Source organism: Oncorhynchus masou, chromosome 8 (assembly GCF_036934945.1).
Source record: "Oncorhynchus masou masou isolate Uvic2021 chromosome 8, UVic_Omas_1.1, whole genome shotgun sequence".
NCBI classification, from domain to species: domain Eukaryota; kingdom Metazoa; phylum Chordata; class Actinopteri; order Salmoniformes; family Salmonidae; genus Oncorhynchus; species Oncorhynchus masou.
In genome coordinates, this window is record NC_088219.1 from 37502463 (window position 1) to 37517510 (window position 15048).

Here is a 15048-nt window from a genome sequence, read left to right on the forward strand (position 1 = left end):
TTCTTAAGCAGGTCAACAGAGGCATGTGCAGCATCCTACATTGAAAGGAGTCGAGCACACGTCAAAGCTGTAAGAGGTATTGTGCTTTTATGTGCCAAGCAGTACATGCTATTGCGTGGGCACCACGAAAACCAGGAGTCTCTTAATTAACTTGCACCCCGAGATTAAAAAAACAACAACCCAAGAATGGAACTCTGATGAGCCCTGATAGTACAGCTTTACATTTTATTTTCTTTAACTAGGAAAGTCAGTTAAGAACAAATTCTTATTTTCATTGACGGCCTAGGAACAGTGGGTTAACTGCCTGTTCAGGGGCAGAACGACAGATTTGTACCTTGTCAGCTCGGGGACTAGCAACCCTCCGGTTACTAGTCCAACGCTCTAACCACTAGGCTACCCTGCCTCCCCATCTACATTGCAAGACACTCATCGTGGTGCTTGATACCTGTCCCAAATACATTTTCCCCAACATGAACAGGCTTCCTTGAGACGTAATCACTCTGCCTATCACCAGCTACACTGTAGAATGTCTATTCTCCACTGTCAATCGGATCAAAGCGTGCAACAGGGCATCCATGCTCACAGGGCGCTTGAACAATTTGTCACTGCTCTCTTTTGAAGGAGAACTGACTGAGTCTTTGGCTTATGACGATGTCATTTCAAAGTTCAACACCAAGCCCTGTCATCTTCTGCTGTGACTGTGAGTCTGACAATGATGGCAGTTCTATGTTATTTCCCCCCCTGTTTCTTTCCTGTATGTTGCACTGGTTTACTGTGCTGTACATTGTAGCCTATTATCATGACCTTTGTTTGGTGTAAGAGAGTGCATTCCTAATCTAATGCAACACAAATCTGATCTGATTGGCCTTTATGTTCATTTTAAGCACTTTTTTATTTTTTTTTGCACCATACGCTTCCTTAAAGGCCTGCCGAAACGAAATCACACATTTCTTTGTGACGGTGTATTAAATTGTTTTATTGCGGATTTATTGCGCATTGAGGAAGTGATGTCACTGTGCTTCTGAATTTGTTCAGTTAGCAAATAAGACAGTAAGACATAGTCCATTGCCTCAATCACAGTCAACACTCCTGTATTTTATACCTGTGGAACACTGATTCTAAAATCAACGTGTATGTGCATTGTGAACCCGAGACTCTCTTCTGATAGATGGTCTGTCTAATTCAAGAGGTCTGGACTGCAATGAACTTGATGTGAAGAATTCACATTTTGGTATATAAAAAAAAGCATGTCTCTGTTTGCTGCCTCAAATGCACACGCTGTACATCAGCATCTTCACTCATGATTTGACAATGAATATAGGCTATTAATAATATTGTCACGAATCAGACTTTCAGTTCCCCCACCAGCCCAAGGAGTTCAGCCGATATCCTGGATGGGATCGAGTTAAACTGAGAGGCCTGCCGAGCCAATTGTGAACTGTGCAAACAACATTTCTGCAGGCCCACCCACCAATGAATTTCTGGCTACGCTACTGGTGTATGTGTGGTAGCAGTGTAGAGCTGGCTACATGCTGTTTACAAGGGAGTTCTCTGAACGTGTCAAATACTGTCAGGGGAAATAACCTCTCCTCACATCCTCTACTCTCCTCTCCCTTGTCCACTCCTATCCATTCCCTCCGGTCCTCTCTATCCCAATCTCTCTCTCCCCCCTCTCTCTCTCTCTCACCCCTCCCCATTTCCCTCTTCTCTCCTGTTTTAGATCACCTCAAAACATGACAAAAATATCAATAATGTCAATATAGGACAACTGTGTAAACTTCTGGATTTGTGAGTAATGGGTTCTAGATTAATCTATAAAAAACTCATAGTGATTACACAGTGTGCCTGACTGGACAAACATGCAGGTAGCACGTGGAAGGCAAAAATTGACACACCACAGGCTAGTGCCACGACCGTGAACAGATTTCAGCACCAAGGACAGTTCTGCCGCGCGAGCCCATGCAGTCGTCAGACACAGCGGCAACCCGATCCACATGCACACACACTTTAGCAAGCAGCTGAGACGGAGGGAACGTGCCACATGCGCTGTCCCTTTGACCGTCAGCTTCTACCAGACGGGAGAGCTTGAACGTCTCTTCATATTTTACCATCTAAAGAACTATGTTTGATATATATTACCATGAATCACCTTTAGATGCTTACTACATCAGGTCACATAATTATCAAATAATAGGCTCTACATTCTACTTTTACCAACATCCCTTTAGATCACAAACCTTCCCTAGCAGCAGCAAGGCACCAAGGCACACAAAAAAAGTATGGTTCTAAATAGTACCAGATAGGGGTTCTTTGTCTTGTAAACATGGTGGAACCCTTTTTTGAAGGTTCTATAAAGAACCATGGTCATACGGTTCTAAATGATTTAGTCAATCGTTTTCAAATGACACAAGGCAATACATGAGTCTTTCACAAGATACTGTCACTGGTCATAGTCATATATAAAAAGTAATACTAGTGATATTCATGTGGTTTTCCGTCAGACTAGACACTTTGCTGCATTTCACAGTTCGGATAGTGCATTGCACATATGGTCTCAATAAAATAAAAAAAGGAAAGTAAACAAAGTTTCACCACCATCTAATGCCATATATAATTACCACTATCAGCAACACACCCCACCACTCCCTTCCACTACTTTGGCCCTAACAGATCCTACACCAGGCCGTCTCCCTGGGAGGCTGGAACCCTATCTCTCAAAACCCCCTGCAGTTTTTCTGCACTAAAATCTCTGACACCCAAAAACATCTCTGCTGCTTCCACCAATTCAATCTTCTGGGGTTCTGGCAATTATAGTGCTGCAGCACCTCCTGATAAATCAGAATTCAAAAAATATCTTCAAAAAATGTTCACGAAAGTAGTGCATTGGTCCTTTACTACAGACACCGGGGATCCTCAACTTCACTTCAACACTCAACTGCCACCCCAGTTATCACTCCTTTCAGCGGCACTCTACTCCGGAGAGCAAAGAAGGACACAACCCTCATCCTGAAACACATAGCGCCTTCTCCCCCTGACCAGCAGACGCACAAAAAGTTAACTTCTTGACAAAATCCAAACCCTACCCCAAACAGATCGGTCAAAAGGAATGGATCCGCATTCTTCACAAGACGTACTCCCACGGGGGCCAGAGTCATACTGGGCATTTTCCTCGTCATTGCGTTGAGGCTCAGAAGGCTTCACTTCTGTCAGGTAACATTTCAGAGAGTGTCTCCGTCAACTGCTCAGGGTTTTCAGGAGAGTAACATGTAATTATGTCTCCTGTTTGACTCAAAGGAGAAAGTTCTCTGCTTGGATTTCGGTCTGTGTTTGAAACATCGTGCTCTTCTTTCTGCCTTGTGTCATCTCGCCATACACCATCTTATATTATGGAATGGCATAACACAACACTAAAGATACATTGGAATGACACTATCACTCACGATTGCACAAAAAGAGCTGTGACAAACCCACGCCCCCAAACATGCTAATTAGCCACCTCCCCTATATTTTAATTATCACTAAAAGAGCAAAGCACCTTTTTGTGAACAATAAAAAACTGTTGAAGATCTTTGAGTCATTATGGTTCCACATAAAACCACCACGCTTCCCAAAGGACCCTAATTGTTTAGTGTGGAGGCATGAGCTATTGGTATGTCCCTGACTGAATGTTTGGTCATTGTGTGTGTGTGTGTGTGCGCGTGTGTGTGTGTGTGTGTGTGTGTGTGTGTGTGTGTGTGTGTGTGTGTGTGTGTGTGTGTGTGTGTGTGTGTGTGTGTGTGTGTGTGTGTGTGTGTGTGTGTGTGTGTGTGTGTGTGTGTGTGTGTGTGTGTGTGTACTCACCCAGCAGAAACAGCACGCTGAAAACGTTCAACAGAATCATTGCAGGTTCCAGAGCAGTAATCCCGAAGTCACGAGGCGGAATGTGGGCTTTCCGGGTCAGCCGTTAACGGCTAAGTAAATTGGTAAATCGTTAAAACAGAGAAACATCTCTAACACTGCTCCTCACCGGTTAATAATCCAAAAACCACAGACGACGAAACCAAAAACAAACACACGCAGGTCCTCATTTGAAGCCATACACACAGGCTACACAGACACACATACTCAGACAGAGTGTTTTCATGTGGAACGGACCATTAACGTTAACATCCTCTCTGGAAGGAGCGATTGTTGAAAATCATCCAAAGTTTCCCAGGTAATAACGTTCGTCCATGCGAGACAGAGACCTGCCGTGGGACCAAGAAAACTACTTGACTGACTGAATGTCTGGTGCTAAAAGGTTGGAGAGTGCCCGTTCCTCGCTGACTTCGATTCGAGGATTCCGTTAAAAGCGCTCTCTCCTTCACCAGAAGCCACACGCAGTCAAACTTTCATCTGTGAGTGTGTGATGGAGGATGGTGTGTGCGCTTGAGTGAGCGAAAGAGAAAGAGAATGAGAGGGAGGGTGGGGGGGGGGAGTTGACGGAAGGAGAGAAGGACGTCAGAAAGCAAGCAGTATGCTATTTCTAACTCTGTTGTTCTTCCCGTCTCACAGGGGCAGCTGATGGCTGTTTAGTCCAGATGTCATTAAAATAATTAAACTTCCGAGACCGGGAGTGTGTAGCCTATGTGATGGTAGCCTACACACGCCTGGCCGGGAGACAGTCAACCTGTAATAGATCTAGGAGAGTTCTAATTCACTCCAGGAGCCTCAAGACCGCCTGCAGGAGAAAAGCAGCTCCTGTTCTATCAGAGGGAGGCAGGAAATCTCTCTCTCTCTCTCTCTCTCTCTCTCTGTCTCTCGCTCTCTCGCTCTCTGTCTCTCGCTCTCTCGCTCTCGCTCTCTCTCTCTCTCTCTCTCTCTCTCTCCTCACATACATGAATGTATGGGCTCTGCACGTCACCACGAATGCAATGAGAGTAGCTGTCTTTCACACAACACACACTCACTCACTCAAACACTCTTAGGCCCCTATACACACGTACACTTATTCTATAGTGAACCGAGACGGTGCCTGACCAGAGGTTTAGGGCATTAATCAAACCGAGTGAGGGACATAGACATACACTCAAAAACACAGGGTTGGGGAGTAACTGATTTCATAATGTTGTAAGAATGAGAGTTCCAAACCTCTCTGCCAATAACAGCTAGTTTTCAGTTTTACTCTCCCCAGTCAGACCACTCCCCAACCAGTACTAGCTAAATACTTGTTATTGCTATTTGTATTTTTTATCATTTTGATTGAAAACAATCACAGTAAGATACTTAATTGTTACCGTGAAATGATTTAATATTGAGATAAAAACAGTTGCATTGGGCCTTTAAGTTTGTTCCACCTGAGCCCGTCTGACAACAAGTCAGAGCAGCCTGATAAATAGACTTAATATGTGGACTTTTGACAAGTTCCTGAGCATGTCGATGCCTGCCTTGGTGCTCACCAAAAACAAAAAAAAACAATTGCCCAGCCCTGGGTAAAACTCACAATGCTAAGAGCTGAAATGCTCTGCTCAGACCACTGTGCTGCGGCAGTTCACAACGCTCTAGCAAGCAGAATGTTCCCCCATAGAACTAACCTTAATCTCTCGGAATAAATGTGTAAAAAATAGTTAGTCGAATTTTGAAGGGAAACTATGAGATCTTGTTGAGTGAGAGACCATTATGATGACACACCAAATGCATTTGATGGATCCTTTTTGTCTTCTTCTATTGCGTTTTGAAGGGAAAATAATCCGAAAGTAACTGAAAGTAATTAGATTATGTTACTGAGTTTGGGTAATCCAAAAGTTATGGTGCTGATTACAGTTTTTGACAGGTAACTAGTAACGGATTACATTTAGAATGTAACCTACCTAACCCTGCTTACACACACACACACACACACACACACACACACACACACACACACACACACACACTGATGCTAATATACATCCACTAGTATTACTGCTTTCTGCGCTGCAGGGTGAAACTCACACAACAATAAGATGGGTCAACAGTGATCCCAACTACACACACACACACACACACACACACACACACACACACACACACACACACACACACACACACACACACACACACACACACACACACACACACACACACACATACTGAATTGTATCCGGCACAGTTTCCCCACACAACCTACTTTAAATCATTCCCAATATCTCCTCTCATCACTCTCTTTCCTCACTAACCTCCTATCACTCCCCCTGCCCGCTCTATTTCTCTTTTTCATTATCTCTCCCTTTCTTCTATCATTCTCCTTCTTCCATCTTTCTCTCTCCTGTCTCTCCACTCATCCCTCATTGCTCTCCTCTCTCTCTCTCTCTCTCTCTCTCTCTCTCTCTCTCTCTCTCTCTCTCTCTCTCTCTCTCTCTCTCTCTCTCTCTATCTCTTTCTCTCTCTCCCATTTCTCTCTTCCCCAGCCCCTATCTCTGCATCTCTATCTCTCTCCCTCCCTCTTCCCTCTCTTTTCCTCCTCCCTCCCTCTCTCCTCCCTCTCTCTTTCCCAATGGAAAACATTGGGGTCAGTCCCAATGAGCCGGACCTTTAATTTAATTAACCAAGCAGAAAGATTAATGAATAATTAAAGCTGGTTAATGAGCTGAAGTTAAAGGATACATCAGTGGTAATGATGGAGTGATGTTGGGCATGGGTAGAAGAGAGGGAATGCCCTGGGGCTGTTTCAGATCAAGGGTAAGGGATGGTACCTGGGATCTGAAAACTAGGCTGCCAGTTAATTGTGCACAATGTTTCTCCCCAATCAGGATTTTAACCAGCAACTTTCTGGACTAGAGGAGATTGTTTTACACATTGGATGGTACAACTTTCTCTTTCTATGACAGTCCCATTATAATAGGAGAATGACAGCTGTCTCCTTCCCACTGTGTTCTAGTCTTCAAGATATTTTCTCTCCATTCAGCAAAGGATTATATAGGACTTATATAAATACATTCAGCACGTACACTACATGACCAAAAGTATGTGGACACCTGCTTGTCGAACATCGCATTCCAAAATCACAGGCATTATTATGGAGTTGTCCCCCCCTTTGCTGCTATTACAGCCTCTATTCTTCTGGGAAGGCTTTCCACTAGATGTTGGAACATTGCTGCAGGGGCTTGCTTCCATTCAGCCACAAGAGCATTAGTGAGGTCAGGCACTAATGTTGGGCGATTAGGCCTGGCTCGCAGTCAGCGTTCCAATCTATCCCAAAGGTGTCTGATGTCTGATGGGGTTGAGGTCAGGGCTCTGTGCAGGCCAGTCAAGTTCTTTCACACTGATCTCGACAAACCATTTCAGTATGGACCTCGCTTTGTGCACGGGGCATTGTCATGCTGAAACAGGAAAGGGCCTTCCCCAAACTGTTGCCACAAAGTTGGAAGCACAGAATCATCTAGAATGTAATTGTATGTTGTAGCATTAATATTTCCCTTCACTGGAACTAAGGCGCCTAGCCCGAACCATGAAAAACAGCCTCAGACCATTATTCCTCCACCAAACTTTACAGTTGGCACTATGCATTGGGGCAGGTAGCATTTTCCTGGCAAGTGTGATTTATCACTTCAGAGAATGTGTTTAGACTGCTTCAGAGTCCAATGGTGGCAAGCTTTACACCACTTCAGCCGACGCTTGACATTGCGCGTAGTGATCTAAGGCTTGTGTGTGGCAGTTTGGAAGTCAGTAGTGAGTGTTGCAACCAAGGACAGATGATTTTTATGCACTTTTGCACTCGGCAGTGCAGTTCTGTGAGCTTGTGTGGCCTACTACTTCGAGGCTGAGCCCTTGTTGCTCCCAGATTTTTCCACTTAATAACAGCACTTACAGTTGACCAGGGCAGCACTAACAGGGCAAATATTTGACAAACTGACTCGTTGGAAAGGTGGCATCCTATGACATTGCCACGTATAAAGTCACTGAGCTCTTCACTATGAGCCATTCTACTGCCAAGGTTTGTCTATGGAGATTGCATGGCAGTGTGCTCAATGTTATACATCTGTCAGCTACAGGTGTCACTGAAATATCCGAATCCACTAATTTGAAGGGGTGTCCATATACTTTTGATTATGTTGTGTATACTGACTGCTGTAGGAGTTAGATGAATATACAGCACTGTGTATGTGCAGCCAGTCCGAAAAACCTAAATAAGAATAACAGATAATTAAAGAGCAGCAGTAAATAACTATAGCGGGGCCATATACATGGGGTATCGGTACAGAGTCAATGTTGAGGTAATTGAGGTAATTATGCACATGTGGGTAGAGTTATTAAAGTGACTATGCATAAATAATAACAGAGAGTAGCAGCAGTGTATGGGGGGACATTACAATATAAAACTAGTAGTGCTCAAGGACACTTGACGTCACCTACTGTCAACGTCAACAGTGAAGAGGCGACTCCGGGATCCTGGCCTTGTAGGCAGATTTGCAAAGAAAAAGCCATATCTCATCCTGGCCAATAAAAATAAAAGATTAAGATGGGCAAAAGAACACAGACACTGGACAGAGGAACTCTGCCTAGAAGGCCAGCCTCCCAGAGTCTCTTCACTGTTGACGTTGAGACTGGTGTTTTGCGGGTACTATTTAATGAAGCTGCCAGTTGAGGACTTATGAGGCGTCTGTTTCTCAAACTAGAAACTCTAATGTACTTGTCCTCTTGCTCAGTTATGCACCGGGGCCTCCCACTCCTCTTTCTAGTCTAGTTAGGGCCAGTTTGCTCTGTTCTGTGAAGGGAGTAGTACAAAGTTCTTTGTTTCTGGTCATTTTGAGCCTGTAATCGATCACACAAATGCTGATGCTCCAGATACTCAACTAGTCTAAAGAAGGCCAATTGTATTGCTTCTTTAATCAGAACAACAGTTTTCAGCTGTGCTAAAATAATTGCAAAAATGTTTTCTAATGATGAATTAGCCTTTTAAAATGATAAACTAGGATTAGCTAACACCACATTTCATTGGAACACAGAAGTGATGGTTGCTGATAATGGGCCTCTACGCCTATGTAGATATTCCATAAAATATCTGCCGTTTCCTGCTACAATAGTCATTTACAACATTAACGATGTCTACACCGTATTTCTGATTAATTTGATGTTATTTTTCTTTCAAAAAGAAGGATATTTCTAAGTAACCCCAAACTTTTGAACAGTAGTGTACATATATTCTTTGAGGATTTGAACCTGCAACCTCTCGGTTGGGAGTGCATCGATACATTTGCAGTGCCACCAGGTTCATACTTATTCATACTATATTCTAAAATTAGGATATGGTTAGGGTACTGTGTTGTTACCTGTGGTACGAAAAGATCAATGGTACACTTCACAGGGATTCATATGAACTCACATGGCACAGTTCGGTACATTGTAGAGTATAATGGGACATCTTTCAAACCCAATATTGGTTTTGGTAAAATCATTACTGCACCTTGATAGTTGTGGGCAATGTGCTGGTGGGGCTCATTAGCAGATTTGAGGGCTCAGTCAAATATACGTGTATTTGTGTGAATCGTCAGTGGAAGTGTTGTAGCAGTTTAAGTGTTTGATGTTTATACCCATGCAAGTAGAACACCTCTGTTCTGTAAACGTGGTAAGAGAATGTGTCAAGAGGTTATTGTGCATTCTCCAGTAACTTAAAGGTGCACTATGCAGAAATCACTCTGCCATTTCCTGGTTGCTAAAATTGATAGATCTATAACTCACATTTCTATGTTAATTTAGTTGGGCTGCCCAAAAAGTTACGTTACACATTGCAGCTTTAATGGTGACTTGTTGCAAGAAGTTGCTGTGAATTTGTCATTTCTTAAATGGAAACTACTTGTCAGTAAGCTATTGTAGAAGTGAAAATAACTTACTGGTAAATTGCTGCCTGTAAACTACAAACACTTGCTGCCACTAGCAACATGCACATCACTTGCTGATTGGCAGCATACTGCAACAAAGTGAGCCTATTAGAAGATCACAGAAGTGGTTTATTCTAGGCGTGGCTTTCAGCTAGTTGTTTTTGGTTTCCCAGAAGAAGGAATGGCATCCCAGTTAACCTCTAAAAGCTAATCTATGAACTTGTTTTAAGATGGACAAACCATAGATCATTTCACTATTTGATTTTGAATTTTAGGACCCCTTTAAATATGGAATTTGGCCTTTACTACTGTAGCCCATAGAAACACATTGAGCAGCACATGTATAAAAGGAAAACGGGACAGTCAAAAAATGTACCATAAGGAATAAGGTTTTGAGGTGCCTGTCATATCTGAGATATATGAACGCTCATGATATACAGACGTACTCAAATGTGTCGGTACCCTTACAGCTCAAAAAAGTGCTTCATTCCTCCTGAAAAGTGATGAAATTAAAAGCTATTTTATCATGTATACTTGCATGCCGTTGGTATGTCATAGAATAAAGCAAAGAAGCTGTGAAAAGAGATGAATTGTTGCCTAATCTACAAAGATATTCTAAAATTTCCTGGACACATTTGTTGGTACCACTTAGAAAAGAAAAGAAATAATTGGATTATGGTGATATTTCAAACAAATTCATTTATTTAATTAGTAGCACACATGTCTCCAATCTTGTAATCAGTCATTCAGCCTATTTAAATGGAGAAAAGTAGTTTGGTATAATTGTGTGCACCACACTGAACATGTACCAGAGAAAGCAAAGGAGATCAGAAAGAAAATAATATACAAGCATGGTAAAGGTCAAGACCATCTCCAAGCAGCTTGATGTTCCTGTGACAACAGTTGCAAATATTATTAAAAGACGATTAAGGTCCATGGAACTGTAGCCAACCTCCCTGGGCGTGGCCGCACGAGGAAAATCCACCCCAGATTGAACAGAAGGATAGTGCGATTGGTAGAAACAGAACCAAGGATAACTGCCAAAAGAGATACGAGCTGAACTCCAAGGTGAAGGTAAACCTGAGACAGCTGGAACAGTTTGCTCAGGAAGAGTGGGCCAAGCGACCTGTTGTCAAGTGCAGAATTCTCATTGAGAGCTACAGAAAACGTTTGATTGCAGTGATTGCCTCTAAAGGTTGTACAACAAAATATTAGGTTAAGGGTCCTATAATTTGTCCATTTCATTTGTTTTATTACTTACAATATTATGTAGAATAAAACATAAAAAGCAAAGTCTTTCTGTTAAATATGGAATAATCAAAGGTGGATGTCAATTACTTAAGAGCACAGAGCGAGACCCGGATGCAGACACAGGAGGCAGATGGTTCGAGTCTCTGATATTTATTATAATCCAAGGGGCAGGCAAGCTAAAGATCATAAACAAGGTCAGAGTCCAGGAGGTACAGAGTGGCAGACAGACTCGAGGTCAGGGCAGGCAGTATGGTCAGGCAGGCGGTTTCAGAGTCAAGGCAGGCAAGAGTCAAAACCAGGATGACTGGCAAAAGAGCGATAAGGAAAAAGCAGGAGCACGGAAAACCACGTTGGTTGACAAGACGAACTGGCAACGGACAAACAGGGAATTTATTAGTTATTCGAACGCCGTTACAGAATCACCCACCAAACACGGACCGAGCAGCGTGTCAACAGGCAGGAGCAGCGCAAACAGGAGCTACACGAGAAACAACAGAAGCAGCTTCAGAGGGAGAGGCTACACCATTTGGAGAATTGGACATGGGAGGAGGAACTGGACGGAAAAGGACCCTGGGCTCAGCCAGGTGAATATCGCCGCCCCAAGGAGGAATTAGAAGCGGCTAAAGCGGAGAGACGCAAGTATGAGGAGGCAGCACGGCGACGTGGATGGAAGCCCGAAAAGCAGCCCCAAAAAATTTTTGGGGGGGGGCTATCAGGGGGAGTGGCTGAGTCAGGAGACAGACCTGAGTCAACTCTCCCTGTTTATTGTGAAGAGCCAAGGAGGAGGTCAGAACCAGTGTTGGAGGTGAGCGAAGCAGAGACTGTGAAGGAGTTAATGGGGAAATTGGAGGAGAGTTTAATGAGGGAGTTGCTAGTTTGGTGCTTTAGATATAATATTCGGCCGACGGAGCGTGTCGGGGATTTAATGGCACCTGGGTCAGCACTCCATACTAGTCCTGAGGTGCGTGTTAGTCGGCTGGTGGAAAGTGTGCCAGCCTCACGCACTAAGCCTCCTGAGTACCTACCTAGCCTTGCACGTCCTGTGCCAGTCCTGCATTCAGGCTCTCCAGTTCTGTTTGTTTTTTTTGTACACCTTCACGGTCCAGTCCATCCTGTGCCACCTTCACACACCAGTCCTCCGGTAGTAGCTCCCCGCACCAGGCTTCCTGTGCCTGGCCTTTATCCAGTACCACCTCCACACCCCAGCCCTCCAGTAGCAGCTCCCCGCACTAGGCTTCCTGTGCGTGTCCTCGGCCAAATACCACCAGTGCCAGCACCACGCATCAGGCCTTCAGTGCGCCTCGCCTGTTCAGCGCAGCCAGCACTTGCTCCCTCTCCTACGCTGTCGGAGTCTCCCGTCTGTTCAGCGGTTCTAGAGCCTTCCTCCTCTACAGCGCTGCTGGAGTCTCCTGTCTGTTCAGCGCAGCCAGCGCTTTCTCCCTCTCCTGCGCTGTCGGAGTCTCCCGTCTGTTCAGCGGTTCTAGAGCCTTCCTCCTCTACAGCGCTGCCGGAGCCTCCTGTCTGTATAGAGCAGCCTAAGCTGTTAGTCTGCATGGAGCAGCCAGAGCTGTCAGTTTGCATAGAGCAGCCTGAGCTACTAGTCTGCATGGAGCAGCTAGTCTGCATGGAGCAGCTAGTCTGCATGGAGCAGCCAGATCTGCCAGTCAGCCAGACTCTTCCAGATCTGCCAGTCAGCCAGACTCTTCCAGTCAGCCAGACTCTTCCAGATCTGCCAGTCAACCAGACTCTTCCAGATCTGCCAGTCAGCCAGACTCTTCCAGTCAGCCAGACTCTTCCAGATCTGCCAGTCGACCAGACTCTTCCAGATCTGCCAGTCAACCAGACTCTTCCAGATCTGCCAGTCAACCAGACTCTTCCAGATCTGCCAGTCAACCAGACTCTTCCAGATCTGCTAGTCAGCCAGGATCCGCCAGTAAACCAGGATCCGCCAGTCAGCCAGGATCCGCCAGTCAGCCAGGATCTGCCAGATCTGCTAGTCAGCCAGGATCCTCCAGTCAGCCAGGATCTGCCAGATCTGCTAGTCAGCCAGGATCCTCCAGTCAGCCAGGATCTGCCAGTCAGTCAGGATTCGCCAGTCAGCCAGGATCCGCCAGTCAGCCAGGATCCGCCAGTCAGCCAGGATCCGCCAGTCAGCCTGGATCTGCCGGATTCAACTTCCTGGCTGGGCTTCATCTCAGTACTGGGCTTCTTCTCAGTACCGGGCTGCCTCTCAGTGCCGAGCTGCCCCTCAGTCCCGAGCTGCCCCTCAGTCACGAGCTGCTCCTCTATTATGTAAGGTTCTGGGTGAGGACTATTCGGCCATGGTCGGCGGTTAGGGTGGATTATCCATGGACGCGAAGGGGAGGAACAATGACAATTATGAAGTGGGGTCCACGTCCGGAGCCGGAACCGCCACCATGGACAGACGCCCACCCAGACCCTCCCTATGGTTTTGAGGTGCGTTCGGGAGTCCGCACCTTAGGGGGGGGTTCTGTCACGCCTTGGTCATTGTATTTTGTGTTTTCGTTATATATTTGGTTAGACCAGGGTGTGACATGGGTTATTGTATTGTATTTTCATATTGGGGTTTTGTAGTAGTTGGGATTGTAGCTGATTAGGGGTGTGTGTGTGTGTTAATTAGGTTGGCTGCCTGAGGCGGTTCTCAATCAGAGTCAGGTGCTTCTCGTTGTCGCTGATTGGGAACCGTATTTAGGTAGCCTGTTTTTCGCTTTGCATTTCGTGGGTGATTGTTCCTGTCTCTGTGTAGTTTGCACCAGTTAGGCTGTATTAGGTTTCGTTCTGTTTGTTGTTTTTTTTTGTATTTATTAGTTATTCGTGTTAGTTCGTTCGTTTTTGTCTTCACTAAATAAACATGAGTAACTTACACGCTGCATTTCGGTCCGACTCTCCTTCAACAACAAAAGAACGCCGTTACATATATATATATATATATATATATATATACTGTATATATATATATACTGTATATTACACATATTTAACACCTTATCTTCAGACGAGTCACGTGACACTTGTGCGGGTCGTACAGCAAAATGGAGAAAACCATTGTGTTCAAAACTATAAATGCAACATGTAAAGTCTTGGTCCCATGTTTCATGAGTTGAAATAAAAGATCCCAGAATTTTTCTATATGCTCTAAAAGCTTATTTCTCTATTTTCTTTGCTGCACACATTTGTTAACATCACTATTAGTGAGCATTTCTCACACATTTCTCACACAACACAATGCCACAGATGTCTCAAGTTTTGATGGAGCGTGCAATTGGGATGTTGACTGCAGGAATTCCAACCAGAGCTGTTGCCAGAGAATGCTTCACAACCACAGCCAACGTGTAACAACGCCAGCCCAGGACCTCCACATCTGGCTTTTTCACCTGCGGGATCATCTAGAGAACAGCCACCCGATGAAACTGTTGGTTTGCACAACTGAAGAATTTCTGCACAAACTGTCAGAAACCGTCTCAGGGAAGCTCGTTTGCGTGCTGGTTGTCCTTACTGTGGTCTTGACCTGACTACAGTTCGATGTCGTAACCGACTTCAGTTGGCACTGGCGCCCTGGGGAATTGTGCTCTTCACAGATGAATTTCGGTTTCAACTGTACTGCGCAGATGGTAGACAGCGTGATTGTTATTGTGTGGTTGAGTGGTTTGCTGATGTCAACGTTGTGAACAAAGTACCCATGGTGGTGGTGGGCTTATGGTATGGACAGGCATAAGCCATGGACAATGAACACAATTGCATTTTATCGACGGTAATTTGAATGCACAGAGACACCGTGACGAGATCCTGAAGTCCATTGTCGTTCATCTGCCGCCATCACCTCAAGTTCAAGCATGATAATGCCCAGCCCCATGTCGCAAGGATCTGTATACGATTCCTGGAACCTGAAAATGTCCCAGTTCTTCCATTGCCTGCATTCTCACCAGACATGTCACCTATTGAGCATGTTTGGGATGCT

The 15048-nt window shown here is 44.8% G+C and overlaps 1 protein-coding gene across 1 annotated transcript in view; it reads right to left on the reverse strand.

Moving 5' to 3' along the window:
* LOC135543945 (GDNF family receptor alpha-2-like) overlaps positions 1-3880 on the reverse strand; it is a 66123-nt gene extending 62243 nt beyond the window's left edge. The window contains exon 1 of the mRNA XM_064971266.1: positions 3841-3880. Within this exon, the coding sequence (XP_064827338.1) occupies positions 3841-3880 (40 nt within the window). The remainder of the gene's footprint in view (positions 1-3840) is intronic.
* Positions 3881-15048: the final 11168 nt, after the last annotated feature.